This window comes from Hemibagrus wyckioides, linkage group LG03 (assembly GCF_019097595.1).
Source record: "Hemibagrus wyckioides isolate EC202008001 linkage group LG03, SWU_Hwy_1.0, whole genome shotgun sequence".
NCBI classification, from domain to species: Eukaryota; Metazoa; Chordata; class Actinopteri; order Siluriformes; family Bagridae; genus Hemibagrus; species Hemibagrus wyckioides.
The window spans coordinates 32581020-32597746 of record NC_080712.1 but is presented as its reverse complement, the minus strand read 5'-3'; the positions used below and the strand labels follow the sequence as shown (position 1 = coordinate 32597746).

The 16727-nt window shown below is 41.3% G+C and overlaps 1 protein-coding gene across 2 annotated transcripts; it reads right to left on the bottom strand.

Annotated features, from left to right (window-relative positions):
- Positions 1–701: 701 nt before the first annotated feature.
- On the bottom strand, positions 702–5385 carry LOC131346823 (macrophage mannose receptor 1-like). Of its 2 annotated transcripts, none has more exons than XM_058380514.1 (7): positions 5307–5385; positions 4843–5208; positions 3681–4007; positions 2951–3307; positions 1761–2090; positions 1592–1686; positions 702–962 (listed from the first exon to the last, which is right to left on the bottom strand). In XM_058380514.1, exons 1-7 carry the CDS (start codon positions 5341–5343, stop codon positions 873–875), a joined length of 1602 nt encoding a protein of 533 aa, XP_058236497.1. In that variant the 5' UTR covers positions 5344–5385; the 3' UTR covers positions 702–872. The 2 variants fall into 2 exon arrangements, with proteins under 2 accessions (XP_058236497.1, XP_058236507.1); XM_058380524.1 differs by having other exon boundaries at positions 861–962; positions 1585–1686.
- Between the last annotated feature and the right edge of the window lie 11342 nt (positions 5386–16727).

Sequence of the window (16727 nt, the reverse complement as noted above, 5' to 3'; positions counted from 1 at the left end):
AGCTAACTGTAAGATAATGACAGATTTATTCACACACACACACACACACACACACACACACACACACACACAAAAAGAGCTAACATTAGATTCATTTTAAAGTAAATGGTCATTATGATGACAACAGGACATGCTGACCTCTACGTTTCCGCAAATGTTATGTTGAATTCTTATAGAATGAAATGGTAGGTTACTGAGGCAGGGCGGGAATCTGAATATGAAAGAGTCTTTCTTCTGTTCTACAACTTAAAACAAATCCTGCAGGCCAGGCCACATGGGTGTGCAGATGACAGGATGCGGTCAGGGTTTTCTTCCGTCGTAGGCTACAGTATTTCAGGCTGTGACACTAGCGTTAATGCTCTACAGAACCGTTTGTGCTTGCTGCGTTTTGATGGAACCAGAAAGACACGTTGGTTCAACAATAATGCGATGGCTGCAGCTTGATTCGCTGTGCCACTGTGTATATGTGTTTCTTTTACATGTATGTAAATGTCATTTATGTGCATGTGAAAGTCGCAAGTGTCGATGATTGTGTAAAAAACCTCCTCTGCTTGCTTCTCTTGCAGCATGTTCCCTCCTTTCGGGATCAACCTCGTGAGGATTCATGGTATTTATTTTTTGATTTAAAAAACACGATTCATTTAAATAATATTTCATTTCCAAAGATTCATTTATTTCATTTTGGTGATTTTTACAAAATTCAAAATGAGTTCATATTTTTTGCACTACGGACGTTTTGGAATATCACAATATACATTCCAAATGATCTAGCTCATCTTTCTCTACTATCTTTGTTACTAGACATCCTGTATGTACGCTAGTTTATACATTATATGGAAAGAAACCTCATCGATACACCCATGACTTCAGAATTATTCAGCTTTCTTGAAGACACTTCCATCATCCCTCACTCTCCATCTGATATTTGGATTCATTCCTTTCGCTTTGATTTTTTGTTCGATCTGTGGAGAAAAAAGAAAGACACAAAGCGATCAGATCTGATGACTCGACTGGAAAAACTCTTTAATCTCCCCTTCATGAACACCAGTGTAATCACACCAGCACTGTGGATCTAAGAACTAACTAACACTGATGATTTAAGAAATAATAGAAACATCCATGGGTGAGGATGAGGGTTAGGATTAGGGTGAGAGTTAGGATTAGGGTGAGAGTGAGGGTTAGGAGCCTGGAGTCTATCCCAGGGGACTCAGGGTACGAGGTGAGGAACACCCTGTATGGGGTGCCAACCTATCACAAGGCACAATCACACACACTCACACACCCATTCACACACTGTTAACAATCTAGAGATGCTAATCAGCCTAGAAAGCGTGACTTTGGACTTGGGGAGAAGACAAAGGAAACGTCTACAGCACATGGAGAGCTGGAAAGCTCCAGGCAGAGGCGAGAATCGAACCCTCAGCCTTGGAGCTAGTTAATAATGTTGTGTTACAGACAAAGTGCAGTGTCTCTAAAACAGGAACCTAGAGAAAAGCTGCAGCTGTACCACTGACTGCTGACACCTTGAATGTTAACTAAACCACAAACCACATGAATCATGTTATTACTGCATGTGAAGAATACGTCATACGTGATCCAGGATTGCAGCTCGCACTGACGGGTCGGTCATTCCGCTGGAAACCAGTTTTATCCTTATGATCTGTTTTTTATTCATCCTGTCCACATCTGTAAAGAAAAAACAGAGCAGTCAGTGCCTGTTTTCACGCCGTGCTCGGATCTAAACGGCCGCTGAGACTCACCTCCGTAGCAGACAAAAGGGTGAGGTGTGGTGCAGATGTCATTCGTCCATCTTCCGGACGTTCCCGTTACCACGGCAGCACAGCCGGCAGTTACAACACTCGGTGGTCCAGACGCCCAGTTCCTGAATCGACGGCTCCACTGGTCAGACCACTGCCAGCTGTCCAGAAACAAGCCGATCCAGGCAGAAACCCATCTACCAACCACAGCGTTCACCTGGCTCTGTTCCCATGGAGAGCGGATGCGGGCCAGGTCAGTGTAGGTGCTTCTACAGTAACTCTGAGCATCTTGCCATGTTTTTTGAATATTGACCATGATGTATCCTGTACCTTCTGTAATATAATTACAACAGGCAAGGACAGCATCAGAGGTTTCAGTTAAAGTAACTTTGCTTCTTTAATTGTTGCCTGAAGCTGTGAGACTTCAACTTGCACAAAAGCCTCAGCTTGAAATACACTGTTTAGAGAATTTCTACATAATTAGTTTAATCAAACAGCAGCACTCATAATGTGAATCAAGAAATCAATAAAATAGCTTCAGTTTTTGTCAATATATTAATCATTTAATTATAAAATATGACATGTTGGATAATAAAAAATAGAAATAGAAAACTGCATATAAAAATTATGAATTACTTTGGGAAATCAATCTAAATTATTATAATATATTAATAATAATTAATAAATTAATTTTATTTTTTACAAAAATCTAAATTTCAGTTTTATTTATTTATTTTATTTTATTTTTTACGTTTTTTAAAATTAAAGTATCAACTAATATTAATATTAATTCTTTCATAGTAAAAAGTATTTATTTTATATATTCTGTGTTATATATTATTTATTGAGTTAGTTTTCGACAATAATTCACAAATTGATCATTAATCACTCAGTCTTTTTATTATTATTATTATTATTATTATTATTATTATTATTATTATTACTGGCCTACTTGTTACTTGCTTGGTTTAATTGGTTTATTCCTGAACACAGTGAGTCCAGCTTGAAGGCGGATCTACAGCTACACTCAGATTCTGTTTTTATGGACCGAAGCAAGTCACTTGTCATCAGAACATGGTTTAAGGGGCAGTTTAAGAATGACCTTGGCAAACTGAAAGGCTTGAGAGCAACATCAGCAAAACTAAAGAAGCAAATGATGTCCAAACAGAATTGAGGAGTATTAGCTGACTCACCGCTGTAGCACACGAAGTATAGCAGTGTCTGACAGTCCATATCACTCCACAATCCGTTCATGTTCGACACGCATTTTCCGCCGCCGGTTGGATTATTTAAGGCCCAATTAAAGTAATCACCGAGAGGCTCATCTCCCATTGACCAGCTCCAGTGCATGTCCACTGTGCTCTGGAGCCCGATCCATAGAAGTCCAGTGTATCTAGGATCCACCTGATTCGTTACACTTTTCACATCACCCACACTGTCCAGAGTGGCCAGATCAGTAAACCTCACTCTACAGTAGATCTGAGCATCCATCCAGGTCTTCAGATATCTTACAGCGTGGTAGAGACGAGAGACGGGTTGGAACGGTGGTGCTAAAGGAAGAGTTGTGGCGAGGAAAAAGAGCATTTTTAATTTAATTGTTCTATTAAACATCAGTAACATCTGGATTTGCTGAGTACTTTACTTTAGAGTACTTCACATCTGAGTACATCTAGAGAATTCTTTTTTAAAATGTAAATTACATTGTAATAAGTGTGTGTTTACATTATAATTAAATTGTGTTTAATTCTGCATAAATTCTTGAAGGTTCCGTGTCATGCATTTTTTTAGGTTCTTTCAAGATTCATGGAGAACTTGATACTTGATAATAAACACAAAAATCCCTGATTGTTAACAATCAGTTTATTCTGCTATACTCAGCTATGTCTATATTCAACAAAACGTTCACGTGAACTGGACACTCACCTCCATAGCAAATGAATGGATTTGGGGTTGTACAATCAAATTTTTCCCATTTCCCAGCATTGGGTATCACCATGCCAACACATTTATTAATAAGGCTCGTCTCCTGGCCTGACATTCCACCCCAGTACCGGAACGCAGAGAAGCTGTAATCAGACCACCGTGCCGAGATCAGGCCGATAAAACCCCCACCGCCCAAATAGGAAATAAGTTGCTGGTCTGCGGAGAATTTGACGACGGCGAGATGAGCGTAACGTTGTCTGCAATAAAGCTCTGCGTTCGTCCAGTTCATGGCAACCTGGACCACAATGAATTTACTGCTTGATGAGTCTGTTGAAGGATAGAACGATGGGTTAAAAAAGAAACAGATTTAAAAACTTGTGTAATTGTTGATATGAGGTTTTATGTAACGTAAAATTTAATTGGCCGCTGTTGGCGTACTGGAAAATGATACACTTTGTTATATGCTGCTTATTAAAATGTAATAAATCACACAGAGGTAACAGTCACCCAGTACGTCTTACCTCGCGTCTCTGCTGAGCTCAGAGTGGTGTGTCATGGTGTTGTTATTTGTAAGTGAATAAGTGTAAATAAAATGGAGTACAAAATCTGGCACCGGACCCAGACGTGACCCGTGGACAGACGTTAATTGATTCGCGGCTTTTCTCTAAGGATATATGATGTATTAAGTGCCTGTTGGTCAACAAATAACCATGGCAGCGGAAGAACCTTCTCCTCTCTGTCTACACCTGACAGTGAATTCAGTCACATGATATTCGGTCACAACTACAAACAGTGAGAAGGGTCCAGGAACACCTCCTGTGTCATTGCAGTCATGAAGGAACTGAACATCAGTCTTGAAACCAATCAGAGCTGAGAAACTCAAGCAAGCGCTGCTGGCAAAATCCAGGAACCAGAACGTTACTAGAGTACATAAAACCTTTTGTGAATTCATGATGTTGCAAAAAGTAGCACGGATTTATGACTATCACCTTGCGTGTTTCATCTCCAGCTACCAGGTCCTTCCCTGCTGCACTTATTCCAAAAAGATTTACAATAATATGATCTGATGACACGTACTCAGGTGTTTTGACCTGGTCTAAAGTTTTGACACCCCTCCTAACATCCCAGTCATAGCATGTATGAGAAAAGCCAGAATAATTACCATCGTAGCAGACAAAGTAGTGAGAAGTCGAACAGAACCAATCTCCCAGTCCACTACTGCCCAACACTCCACATGCTGCTCTGTCGTTCCCTTCATTGGGCTGCCCACTGTAGAAAGGAACCTGACCTGAATAAGGTTCTCCTGTAATCCAGGTCCAGGTCCGACGAAGTCCGAGCCAAACAGAGCCGCTGTACCCGGGAGCTGTGGCTGCTGCTAGCGCGATCAGGTTGTTTTCCTCCTCTATGCTTCTTACAGTGACCAGGTCGATGTAATTTGCTCTGCAGTATGTCTGAGCATCGCTCCAGGCCATGTTCTGACTCATGTAGAAGTACTGCCATGACACAGAAGAACCCAGACTGAAGGTTCCTGTAAGACACAAAAATATAAACTTATATTTTTATATATATGATTTTATGCATTAATCTTCTCAAATAAATATCCTCATAACCATGCACACTTCTCACCTGAGAGAAAGAGCAGACAAAACCAAGCTGGACGCATTCTTGCTCAGTTCAATCTGATGATCCAAATGTTCAATCTTCACCACAGAAAACTGAAGACCATTCAGATTCAAATTTACACTTCAAAATGCAAACTAATAAGCAAAGAGGCTTGGCCTTTTCTTTTGGGGAAAGCCAACAACACCAACAAAAAACATTTTTGTTACTACATTTTGGATATGTTTGTGGAAATCCTTCCGGATGCCATGTGCTCTGGAATCATAAAAATAGGCAGCGGTCAAAGAAAAGGAAGCCTGTACCCAAGTAAAAACTAATTAAATCAATAAAAAAATAAAAATAAAAATAGAGAGAGTTTAAACTGTATTTCTATGTGACTTCATTACTGACACTGCTAAAATGGTGACACAGACAAAACTAAAATATAAAAAAATATTTTAGATCACAAAAAAATCTGTATTAAAATATACATTATATAACATTATATTACACTATATTATATGAGAAAAACAATTTGATAGAATATTATCATTTTCTTTTTTACAGAATTGAATATCTAATATAAATAAATAATTAAATAAAAAGCAAATCTTCAGCTTAAACCTGCATATAACCTGCTTTGCTGAAAATATTTGAAACTTTTCATCAGCATGATGGGAGAAATAAAAAAGGAAATATTCCACAGACGAGGTTCGGCATCTCATTTTACAGTAAAAACAACAAGAGTGTATATTTTTCCATGATGTTTAAATTAAAAAAGGGCAGCAGTGATACAGGAGATATAAAGAGGCTCTTAATAAAGCAGGACAGAAATATTTTCCGAGAAATCCACATGCACTTTTAAACACTAAACACTTCCTAAACAGGTCAATGATTTAAACACAAATTAATATTAATAACCAACACCCTATTGTTCTCATCGTCCACCTTCGTCCACGTTCTTCTGCTGATTATTCTGTTCTTTTAATTTTTCTATTTGAAAGAAGAGAAATGCTGCAGAGAGATTTCAGGTTGCTAATTATGTAAGTGGGTCATTCCCTCGGACGCGTAGCCTTTCCTTCTCCGGAAGAAAACTAAATTCAACTCCAAACTAGATTTCAACTGATCTGAAAAACCTTTACTATTATTATCTGAAATTTTTGACAGAATTATCATACATTTTTGTCAAAGTATACATTTTCTACTTACTTACTTGTACGTCTATTATAACAATAAATGAAGAAAAAAGGAAATAAATGATCCCAATCTCCTAGTCTTACTGTTTATTGTGTAATTTCTCTGTAATATATGTTTTATATCCTAATATTAAATTATTATATTAACCTGAGAGAAGTGACACAGTGTTAAAGGCACAGATCACAACAAATACTGACTTTTTTTTTTTTTGTTCATTTGTTACAGTGACATATGTTCTGATTTGTAGAAATATTTCCTTTTGTTATGTCTGAAGGCTTTCCTGAATTTCTTTACATCTATCCTGGATCTGCCTCAAGCCTCTAGAGATTTTCTGCAAACCTCAGAAGGATGCAAAGTTTGAACACCTTTCGTTTGTAGCTTTGTAGACACAAGACAGAAGCAGATGCAAATTTATGAAGTAAATAAGTGAGGTCATGGAGGTGGTCACGGAGTCTAAGCAAAAGACATGAGGTATGAATTGGGTGTGACAAAAGGTAATCCATCATGACCTCAAGCCTGTCTGAGACATCACCTGAATAAACACATTGGTCATTTACCAAAACAAAGACAATTCAATTTAAAAAGGTTTGTCAGTGCAAACAAATAAGCAAATCTTGAGCTTTTTTACTAGCACCAGAACTGTTACAGTAAAGTTTGCTCTAAACAAAATGTCCAAACTTCAATGTTTACAGGAATATATTTCCTTTAAAAAATGAATGAAAAGATCGATCATAACATTTATTCATTTACTTCTGCCCTGAATAAACTATTTCCCATAGCAGATAATATATATGTTTATTTATATATAGTAAACAAAACACGATAATACCTGAATTTGCAGTTCAACACTCACACTCTTCATTCCTAATACTGTATGTTGTCACCTAGATGATCTTTAACAACAGTTTTTATGTGTTGTGATAGTTGGTCAAGAGTCTCTGGTTTGTCCTGAGCAGTTAAACTGACCAATTTTTTCGGCCATGGGCGTGGCACACACCCGTCACAGCGCCCCCTGGAAAATCTTGCTGCATAGCTGATACACACTTGCACGTATCCATGTAAAACCCGGTACACACTTAGACCTCATTGAACTGAACAACTTTCTCACTGCATGTCAATGAGTCTAATCCACAGGAAGTCAGTTATTTTGAGTCATTTGCAAAACGCCCCAATGGAATTTGATATACTCCTCCTAGGGAATTGATACAACCGCCACCAAACCCAGGCTAAAATGATCTCAAGACATTGATACAACCGCCACCAAACCCAGGCTAAAATGATCTCAAGACATTGATACAACCGCCACCAAACCCAGGCTAAAATGATCTCAAGACATTGATACAACCGCCACCAAACCCAGGCTAAAATGATCTCAAGACATTGATACAACCGCCACCAAACCCAGGCTAAAATGATCTCAAGACATTGATACAACCGCCACCAAACCCAGGCTAAAATGATCTCAAGACATTGATACAACTGCCACCAAACCCAGGCTAAAATGATCTCAAGACATTGATACAACTGCCACCAAACCCAGGCTAAAATGATCTCAAGACATTGATACAACCGCCACCAAACCCAGGCTAAAATGATCTCAAGACATTGATACAACTGCCACCAAACCCAGGCTAAAATGATCTCAAGACATTGATACAACTGCCACCAAACCCAGGCTAAAATGATCTCAAGACATTGATACAACCACCACCAAACCCAGGCTAAAATGATCTCAAGACATTGATAATGCAAAATTGCGAAGGGATTCTTGATATCTCAAACGGTTCAGCCGTGAGGAGCCCTTAAACTTATGGCGAATAAAAGGAAAGAGGAAGTCCGTAATAACTTCTGTCTACATGGAGTGATCTTGTTGATGTTAAGAGCAGTCTCGGTCATAGCGCCACCAACTGGCAGCAGGAAGTGTGTCACTTTTAGAAATCTCTAATGTTTTGTCCCTTACTTTCACCTGATTTGGTTCAAAATCAGTCAGAATAATGACAGGACATGGCTGATGTGAAACTGTGAAGGAATTAGTTTCATGATTTTGTGATGCTCAAACGGCTCACATCAAATTTTTACATTTATCAGTCCATTGACTGGACATGGCTTTGGTCTGACTCCTGCAGTACTAAACTATGTCCACTAGAAGCTCTTTCCCATTTATTTTTTTAAATATGGCTTCATGTTCACAATTTATATATACAGAGTCAGACAAAAAATGTATATACACTTCAGGAAAAGAAAAATAGTATGATGTATATTATATTAGTATAATTTTAATAATATTATCATAATATTATAACATCATCATATATATCAATATATAACGTATAGCAATGAATTTAGTAATAAAATATTTATACAAATTTTTCTTTTCCTGAAATGTGTATACATTTTTCTGGCTTTAAATAGTTTAGAGGAAGAGTCAGTTTTCTTTTTGCTATCAGTGTACATTGCTGTGATCACTTTCATTGCACCCAAATTGTCACTTTTGTCCTTTTGGTATTTCCCCTTTAAATGCATGTACCCACTGGGCTCACTGTGTCTGGTGCACCGTTGCTTGGGCCCCATCTTTGTTGCTTGCAATTATCATTATTTCTTATTACTTTTATTTGACAAAATGGTTTGACACAAATCCGTAAATAGCAAGTATTTTGTACAGCACTGCCACTGACCAAGAGAATAATTCGAGCTCCTAAGGTCTCTGAGAAATTTGCATTTCTTTTGTTTACTCCTTAGAGTTGACAGTGGTTTAGACACATACTTTTAAGCTAAATAGTTTTTCCCGCAGTTGTCTGTGTGGACGGTGTGTAACCGTGTTTGTTTTACGCCTGCTCACTTGAGGTGTGTCTGTAATGCTGAAAATGAAATCAGATACACTTTTCATTGTCAGTGATTAATCTGTCATCACATAGAGAGGGGAACCCTCATTTTCTGCCGATCTCATAGATATAATGCTTCTCATGGAGTTCACTGGACAAGGTTAGCCTCACCAGTTGCTTCTCCAATTTTATGTAAATCGAAAGCCGATATTTTGCAAGCTGATTTTATTTACAAATACCACTTCAAGTACACAGTCAAGAAGCTCGTGCTCTCTGGTGTAATGCTTTGACAAACCTTTGCTTGCCAAATGTGGCTTTGAAAAAATGTGAATAAAATGCATTGTTTTTGGATTTTTGTCGTTGGATTTACATCCATTTTAAATGGATCTGATGAACATTTACCTTTAACATTTAACTTTATGTTAATATTTCATGAGTAGACCATCTTCGCTGTTGATTCAACGTTCGGTTCACGACACTATTTACGCCAGGGGGGTGTAAACTTTTGAACATTGTTATTGTTTTGTCTTCTGGGAAACATGTAAATTTCTCATGTAGCTTCTGAAGGGCAGTGAAAACAAAAGATCTTACAAATAACAACAAAAGAACTTATGATATACACCGGTCACCCTGTTCAAAGGTTTTCGCACCTTTTTGTAAAAGTCCCTCAGAACAAGTCCTGCAGTTGTCCTCAGTGTGAAGCAATCTGCAGGATCTGGAGGAAAAATTGTCAGTTTATCTGCACAGGATACTCTTGACCACTCTTGACTCTTGACCAACTATCACAACACATAAAAACTGTTGTTAAAGATCATCTAGGTGACAACACACAGTATTAGGAATGAAGAGTTTGAGTGTTGAACTGTTCAGGTATTATCGTGTCTTGTTCACTATATATATATATATATATATATATATATATATATATATATATAAAATAAATGTTAAGATCGCTCTTTTCATTCATTTTTTAAAGTAAATATTTTACTGTAAACATTGAAGTTTGGACATTTTGTTTAGAGTAACCTTTTCCTGTAACAGATCTGGTGCTAGTAAAAGATCTCTAGGTTTGCTTATTTGTTTGCACTGACAAACCTTTTTAAATGGAATTGTCTTTGCTTTGGTAAATGACCGACATGAAGACGTAACCATCAAGAGGAAGAGACTCTTTCTGCTGTTTCTCTCCAGTGATTTCTGTACGAATTTGTACATGAGCAGGTTTGCAAAATTTGCATTTTGGTCAAATATTATAGCGTCCCTCTGAAACCACTGATCTACAGTCTTGAGCATCAGTTCTTCTGAGCACTTCTGCAGTAGCTCTCATGGCACTTGTCTCGACTGGACGTTAACAGGATGTTGCATTTTGTCCCGTCTTCCTGGTCCACCTCAGGTTTAAACCTGACCTCAAAATATGTTTTCCTACAATCCCCCTTTGAGAGTTCTAAATAACTCTCACAACTTAGAAATTTATCAGCTTGTTGTTAGTTTACACTCTTGTAATAGGCTTTAGGATTTAAGGGTAGTAGTTCTTGACTTGAGCTACTGCTACGCCTTTATGATGAGGATTAGTAGTCTGTCGTATGCAACCTATGATGACCTGGAAGATTATGTGGCATAAAGGTAGAATTAGTATAATGAAACTGATTAAAATAACTATTTCTTTAATCCAAGACCATGACTGGCCAAACAGGCTTCCAAACCATGAGGAATTTTTCATGGTCATATTATACAGTTTTATGGATATAGTGCTAATATCCTTTCGCAATTTGTCCAGGTCCTTGACTGGGTCAGCCAGACCCGTGCAACATTCAGGTCCAACAACTGTGCAGGCACCACGTTGTGAAGCAAGAATATAATCCGGTGCTGCTATGTTCTGCAGTATCGTCCATTAGTCTGGGCAGCATTAAGTTGTCCAGAAGGTTCTCTATAGATGTAGATGGTTTAACCATGCGGTGCTGCCGTAATGAGTTCAGGAAACTGTGCATGCCGAAAACAGAGGATAAACCAATTTGTTAAAACACCCTACAGCTGTGTTTAACACTTCTCTGGCAAAGCCGAGGATAACTTAAATACTGGTCTGTAGTGGTTCTTTGATAGAGTGACACTCACCAAATCATAGCTGAGTTGAAGAAGTTCAGTCTGCACTGGTTTCAAGTGAGCAGCTCTATCCGGGTCACACATCTGTTGTGAATTCACCGAAGCAGACCAGGGGACTCTGAACATGTTTTCAGCAGGAATGTTTTTATTGTAGATCAGAATACACTGACAGTGGTACTGTAGTCACCAAGTCCAATGAAAAGAAACTTGTGTTACAGTTTTAAAGGCCTTGAGTGGGCAGGCCTTACAAAAATACAAAAGCTTTGAGGTGATACTCTTAAAGAAAACACTGAAATCCTCAGAGTCGACCACCAACTGTGAGCTGGTTCACTGTTCCTGATAACCATTTGCTTTGATCACCATTTGGTGGTGAGAGCTGGGATATGTAATTGATTATTCAAAGAGAAATATGTTACAGTAAATTCTAGAGTAAACTCAGAATATGTTTTCCTACACAATTCTTAACTTGTGTCTTTTGCTTAGACTCTGTGACCATCTTCATGACCTCACTTAGTTACTTCATAAATTTGCATCTGCTTCCATCTACAAAGCCACAAACAAAAGGTATTCCAACATTACATCCTTCTGAGGTTTACAGAAAATCTCTAGAGGCCTGAAGCAGATTACTGTAAAACGAGATGCTGGACCTTGTTGTAACGATAACCAGACTGGACACAGACTTTATTTTCAAACCCAAACGGGTATGTTTATTAATGTACGTAAAATGGGTGGAGAAGAGGAAGAAGTGGATACCAGTACTATGCAGCTTATGGAGAGGTGACTGGAGGGCAGACGGAGAGAATGGAGAACAGGAAATACCTCGATCCGGAGAATGGAGGACGAGGCGAACTTTAGTGGAGAAGGTAGGGGCTGGAACTAGAACCTGGAGCAAAGCGAACATAAGGTAGCGAGGCGAGTAGCAGAGAATCGTGGAGTTTTCAACGTAAGTCTTGTATGAGACCAGGGTCTGGAAAGGGTGCACTTAAATAGAGGAGTGGAAGTGATTACGAAACTAGGTGCAGGTGTGCTAGATTAATATTCGGGTGATTGGGTGCATTGGTTGGTGAGGGAGTCTGGAAATATTTCCTTTTTTTTCCTCCCATTTCTCATCATGCTTATGAAAAGTTCTCTTTTTTTTTTTTTTTACACAGCTTCAAATATTTCAGCAAAACAGGTTATATGCAGGTTTAAGCTAGACATTTGTTTTAATTAAATTATTTTTATTAATAATTTTATTAATCTATTTATTATTAAACATTTTATTCTTCAAATTCAAATTCTTATTCTCTATATAATGTAATAAAATTTAACATTTTATGGAAAAATGTATTTTTAAATTTTTTACTACAGATTTTTTTTTGCAATCTAAATATTGTTTTTATATTTTAGTTGTTTTTTTTTTAATGATTTTAGCAGTTTCAGTAATGAATTCACGTAAAAATACAGTTGAAACTTTCTCTATATTTATTTTTATATTTATTTTACAGATTTTACTTTTACTTGGGTCAAACATTATCATCCACAGGCTTCCTTCTCTTTGACCGTTGCCTTTATGATTCCCGTTCCATAACACATTGTCACGGATGGCAGGTGAGGACCCAAATGCAGAACACAGTCCGAGTTCAAACTTAGAGTCTTTATTAAGAACGGCACAAAAAAATGGCAGAGTTCTCAAAAAAACCAGGATACAGCAGGCTGGTAGAATCAGTAAAAGAAACAACCACATATAGTCCAATAATCCACAATCCAGAGAACAGGTTAAACGTAGGACAGGCAGAGTCATTAACAGCATACAGTCCACTAATCCAAATCCAGAGAACAGGTTAAACGTAGGACCGGCAGGGACATTAACAGCATACAATCCAATAATCCAAAATCCAGAAAGCAGGTTAAACGTAGGACAGGCAGAGTCATAAGCAGCATACAGTCCAATAATCCAAATCCAGAGAACAGGTTAAATGTAGGACAGGCAGAGTCATTGATTGAAGGAAGGCAGAGACAAACCAGGCAGACAGGAACTGAAGAAAAGGGCAGGATGCCGTCTCAGAAGCTCAAGGCTGACTGAAGAGACCATCTGGCAAGGAGCATGGACTGCTCGCTAGCTTATATAGGACAGAGGAGCATAAAATGGCGGAAACCGGAAATGAGATCGCGAAACCGGAAGTTGCGTCCCGGAACCGGAAGTAGCAACATGGAACCTGGAAATGCAGCGGAAACCAGCGAACAGGCTCGGATCCTAATTCTTGGGAAGAGAACAGAGGTGGTTGATAGCCGTAAGCGGCCTGGAAAGGGGAGAGGCCTGTGGCTGCCGAGGGAAGAGAGTTGTGGGCATATTCGACTCAAATGAGGTTGGATGACCAGGATGTAGGGTCTTCAGAACAGAGGATTCTGAGCCCAGTCTCCAACTCTTGGTTTAATCACTCCGTCTGGCCGTTGGTCTGCGGGTGGAAGCCAGATGAAAGGCTAATGGAGGTACCCAGGAGGTGACAGAACTCCTTCCAGAATCTCGAGGTGAACTGTGGCCCCTGGTCAGAAAATATTGCGAGGCAACCCGTGTAAGCGGAAGACATGTAATAGTAGCATCTGGGCAGTCTCCTTGGCGGAGGGAAGCTTGGCCAAGGGCACGAAATGGACCATTTTCGAGAATCGGTCCACCACCGTAAGGATGGTAGTGTGGCCGGCAGAAGGAGGTAGTCCGTTGACAAAATCCAGGGAGATATGGGACCAAGGTCGTCTGGGGGTTGGAAGGGGGCGCAGGAGCCCGGCTTGTGGGGTCCTTGACGATTTCTGCTGAGCACAGGTGGGGCAGGCTGCCACAAATCTCTGGATATCGTGCTTGAGTGATGGCCACCAGAAACGCTGTTGGAGAGTAGATAAGGTACGGGAAACCCCGGGATGACAAAAGAGGCGGCTGCTGTGGCACCACTGGATGACCTGAGACCTAAGGTGATCAGGGACAAAGAGTCTGTTCCTGGGGCAGTTGCCTGGAATCTGTATCCCTGCAATGGCCTGCTGCACTCTCCTTTCGATCCCCAGATGAAGAGCACGGATGGTTACCGATGAAGGGAGGATGTGTTCGGGAGCTGGGTCATCCTCATCGGGGGTGAATAGTCGTGAAAGGGCGTCGGGTTTACCATTCTTAGAACCAGGGCGGAATGAGAGGGTGAAGTTAAAACGCCCAAAGAACAGCCCCCAACGAGCCTGTCGAGGATTGAGTCGTTTGGCTGTCTGAAGGTATTCAAGATTTCTGTGGTCAGTCCATACAATGAAAGGCTGCTCAGTGCCCTCGAACCAGTGGCGCCACTCCTCCAGGGCCAGTTTCACAGCCAGAAGCTCCCATTCACCGATGGCATACTTCTGTTCAGCTGGGGAAAGGCGGTGAGAGAAAAAGGCACAGGGGTGGAGTCGATTGTCCTTAGAAGCCCTTTGAGACAGGACGGCCCCCACCCCACAGTCAGATGCATCCACCTCCACCACTAACTGGCGCGATGGGTCCGGAAGAATCAGGACAGGAGCAGTAGTGAAGAGCTTCTTAAGTTGGGCAAAGGCTAGCTCAGCCTCTGGAGTCCATGAAAAGGGGTGTAGCGAGGAAGTGAGTCGGTGCAGGGGTGCCGCAACGGCACTGTAACCTCTGATGAACTTCCGGTAGAAATTAGCGAACCCCAGGAAACGCTGGAGCTGCTTACGGCTTTCAGGGCACTGCCAGTCCCTCACAGCCTCCACCCACCTGGGATCCATCTGTATGCTACCGGCCGAGAGTATGAAACCCAAAAAAGTGGTGCTGGAGGTGTGGAATTCACACTTCTCGGCTTTTACATACAGACGGTTCTGAAGCAGGTGACGGAGCACCGACCGGACATGGTGAACATGCTCCTCTAGGGAGTGGGAGAAGATGAGGATGTCATCCAAGTACACAAAGACAAACTGGTTTAGGAAGTCCCGGAGGATGTCGTTGACCAGGGCTTGAAATACAGCAGGGGCATTAGTGAGCCCGAATGGCATTACCAGATATTCATAATGGCCTGTTGGTTTGTTAAATGCAGTCTTCCATTCGTCACCCTCTCGAATACGCACCAGATGATAGGCGTTGCGGAGATCGAGTTTGGTGAAGACAGTGGCTCCCTGGAGGAGTTCGAAAGCAGTAGACATGAGGGGTAATGGGTAACGGTTCTTGGTAGTAATGGCATTAAGCCCAACATAACAGGGGCAAATGGTGAAGGGATCAGAAGAAAAGACAACCACTCTTGGTGATGTTCAGAGATGGTGACAAGCAAGGGTTTAGTGCGTTGGGAGGCATGATGGAGGACGTGGCCGTCCAAGGCCTGAACTTGGAGGGGCGAGAACAGAGGCACCGTCTCAAGGCCTAGTTGTTTAGCCAGGTCTTGATCCATAAATTCAGAGTCGGCTCCGGAGTCCACAAAGGCAGATAGGTCGTAGCCCCGCTGGTCAACTGAGATGCGGATCTTGAGCAGTGGCTTGGAAGGGACTGATGGTCGTAGACTCGCCGCTGGCCCCTCTTTCAGCGACGAGCCCGGCCTTTTACTGGACAGGAAGCGGCAAAATGTCCAGCCTCTCCACAGTACAGGCATAGTCCTGAGCCCGACGCCTGTCCTTCTCAGCAGGGGATAAGTGACGACGACCAATCTCCATGGCATGGGAGAGAGGAAGGCTCCTGGATGCAGAGACAGGGAGGGTAGGAGAAGGCGGGGGGCGAGAGACAGTGGGTTGGTAGTTGGGTTGTCCAAGACGTCGGGCTGACCTTTCAGTTTGGCGTTCCCGAATGCGTCGATCGATGCGGGTAGCCAGGGCGATCAGGTCGTCGAGGTCGGCTGGTAGCTCCCGGGCAGCGAGCTCATCCTTAATTTCAGAAGCCAGCCCCGATAGAAGGCATCGTAGAGTGCGGTGGCATTCCACCCACTGTCGATGGCAAATGTGCGAAAATCCACCGCATATTCCGCCACGGTTAGGCTCCCTTGTGAGGCTTCAAAGAGGGAGCGTGCCGCATCCTGCTGAGGAGCAGAGGTGTCGAAGACCTTGCGGAGTTCATTGGAAAAAGACTCAAAGGAGGAGCAGAGTACAGACTGACGTTCCCACTCAGCGGTTGCCCAGAGCTTGGCCTTGCCTGACAACAGGGAGATGACATAGGCTACCTTGGAGCGGTCTGATGGGAAGGAAGAGGGTTGAAGTTCAAAGATCACTGAGCATTGCATCAGAAATGCACGGCATAGTCCTGGTTCACCGGAGAAGCGTTCGGGGTAAGGCAGGTGTGGCTCCCGAAGATGACCTGGTGAGCTCGTGGGTGTCGTTGTCGCCGAGGGAGCTGAAGAGGGTG

Coding starts and splice junctions, on each gene's coding strand:
- LOC131346823 (XM_058380514.1), bottom strand. CDS start 5,343: ATGCGTCCAGCTTGGTTTTGTCTGCTCTTTCTCTCAG. Junction 4,008..4,842: donor CTACTTTGTCTGCTACGATG/GTAATTATTCTG, acceptor ATCCTTCAACAG/ACTCATCAAGCAGTAAATTC. Junction 3,308..3,680: donor TCCATTCATTTGCTATGGAG/GTGAGTGTCCAG, acceptor CTCTTCCTTTAG/CACCACCGTTCCAACCCGTC.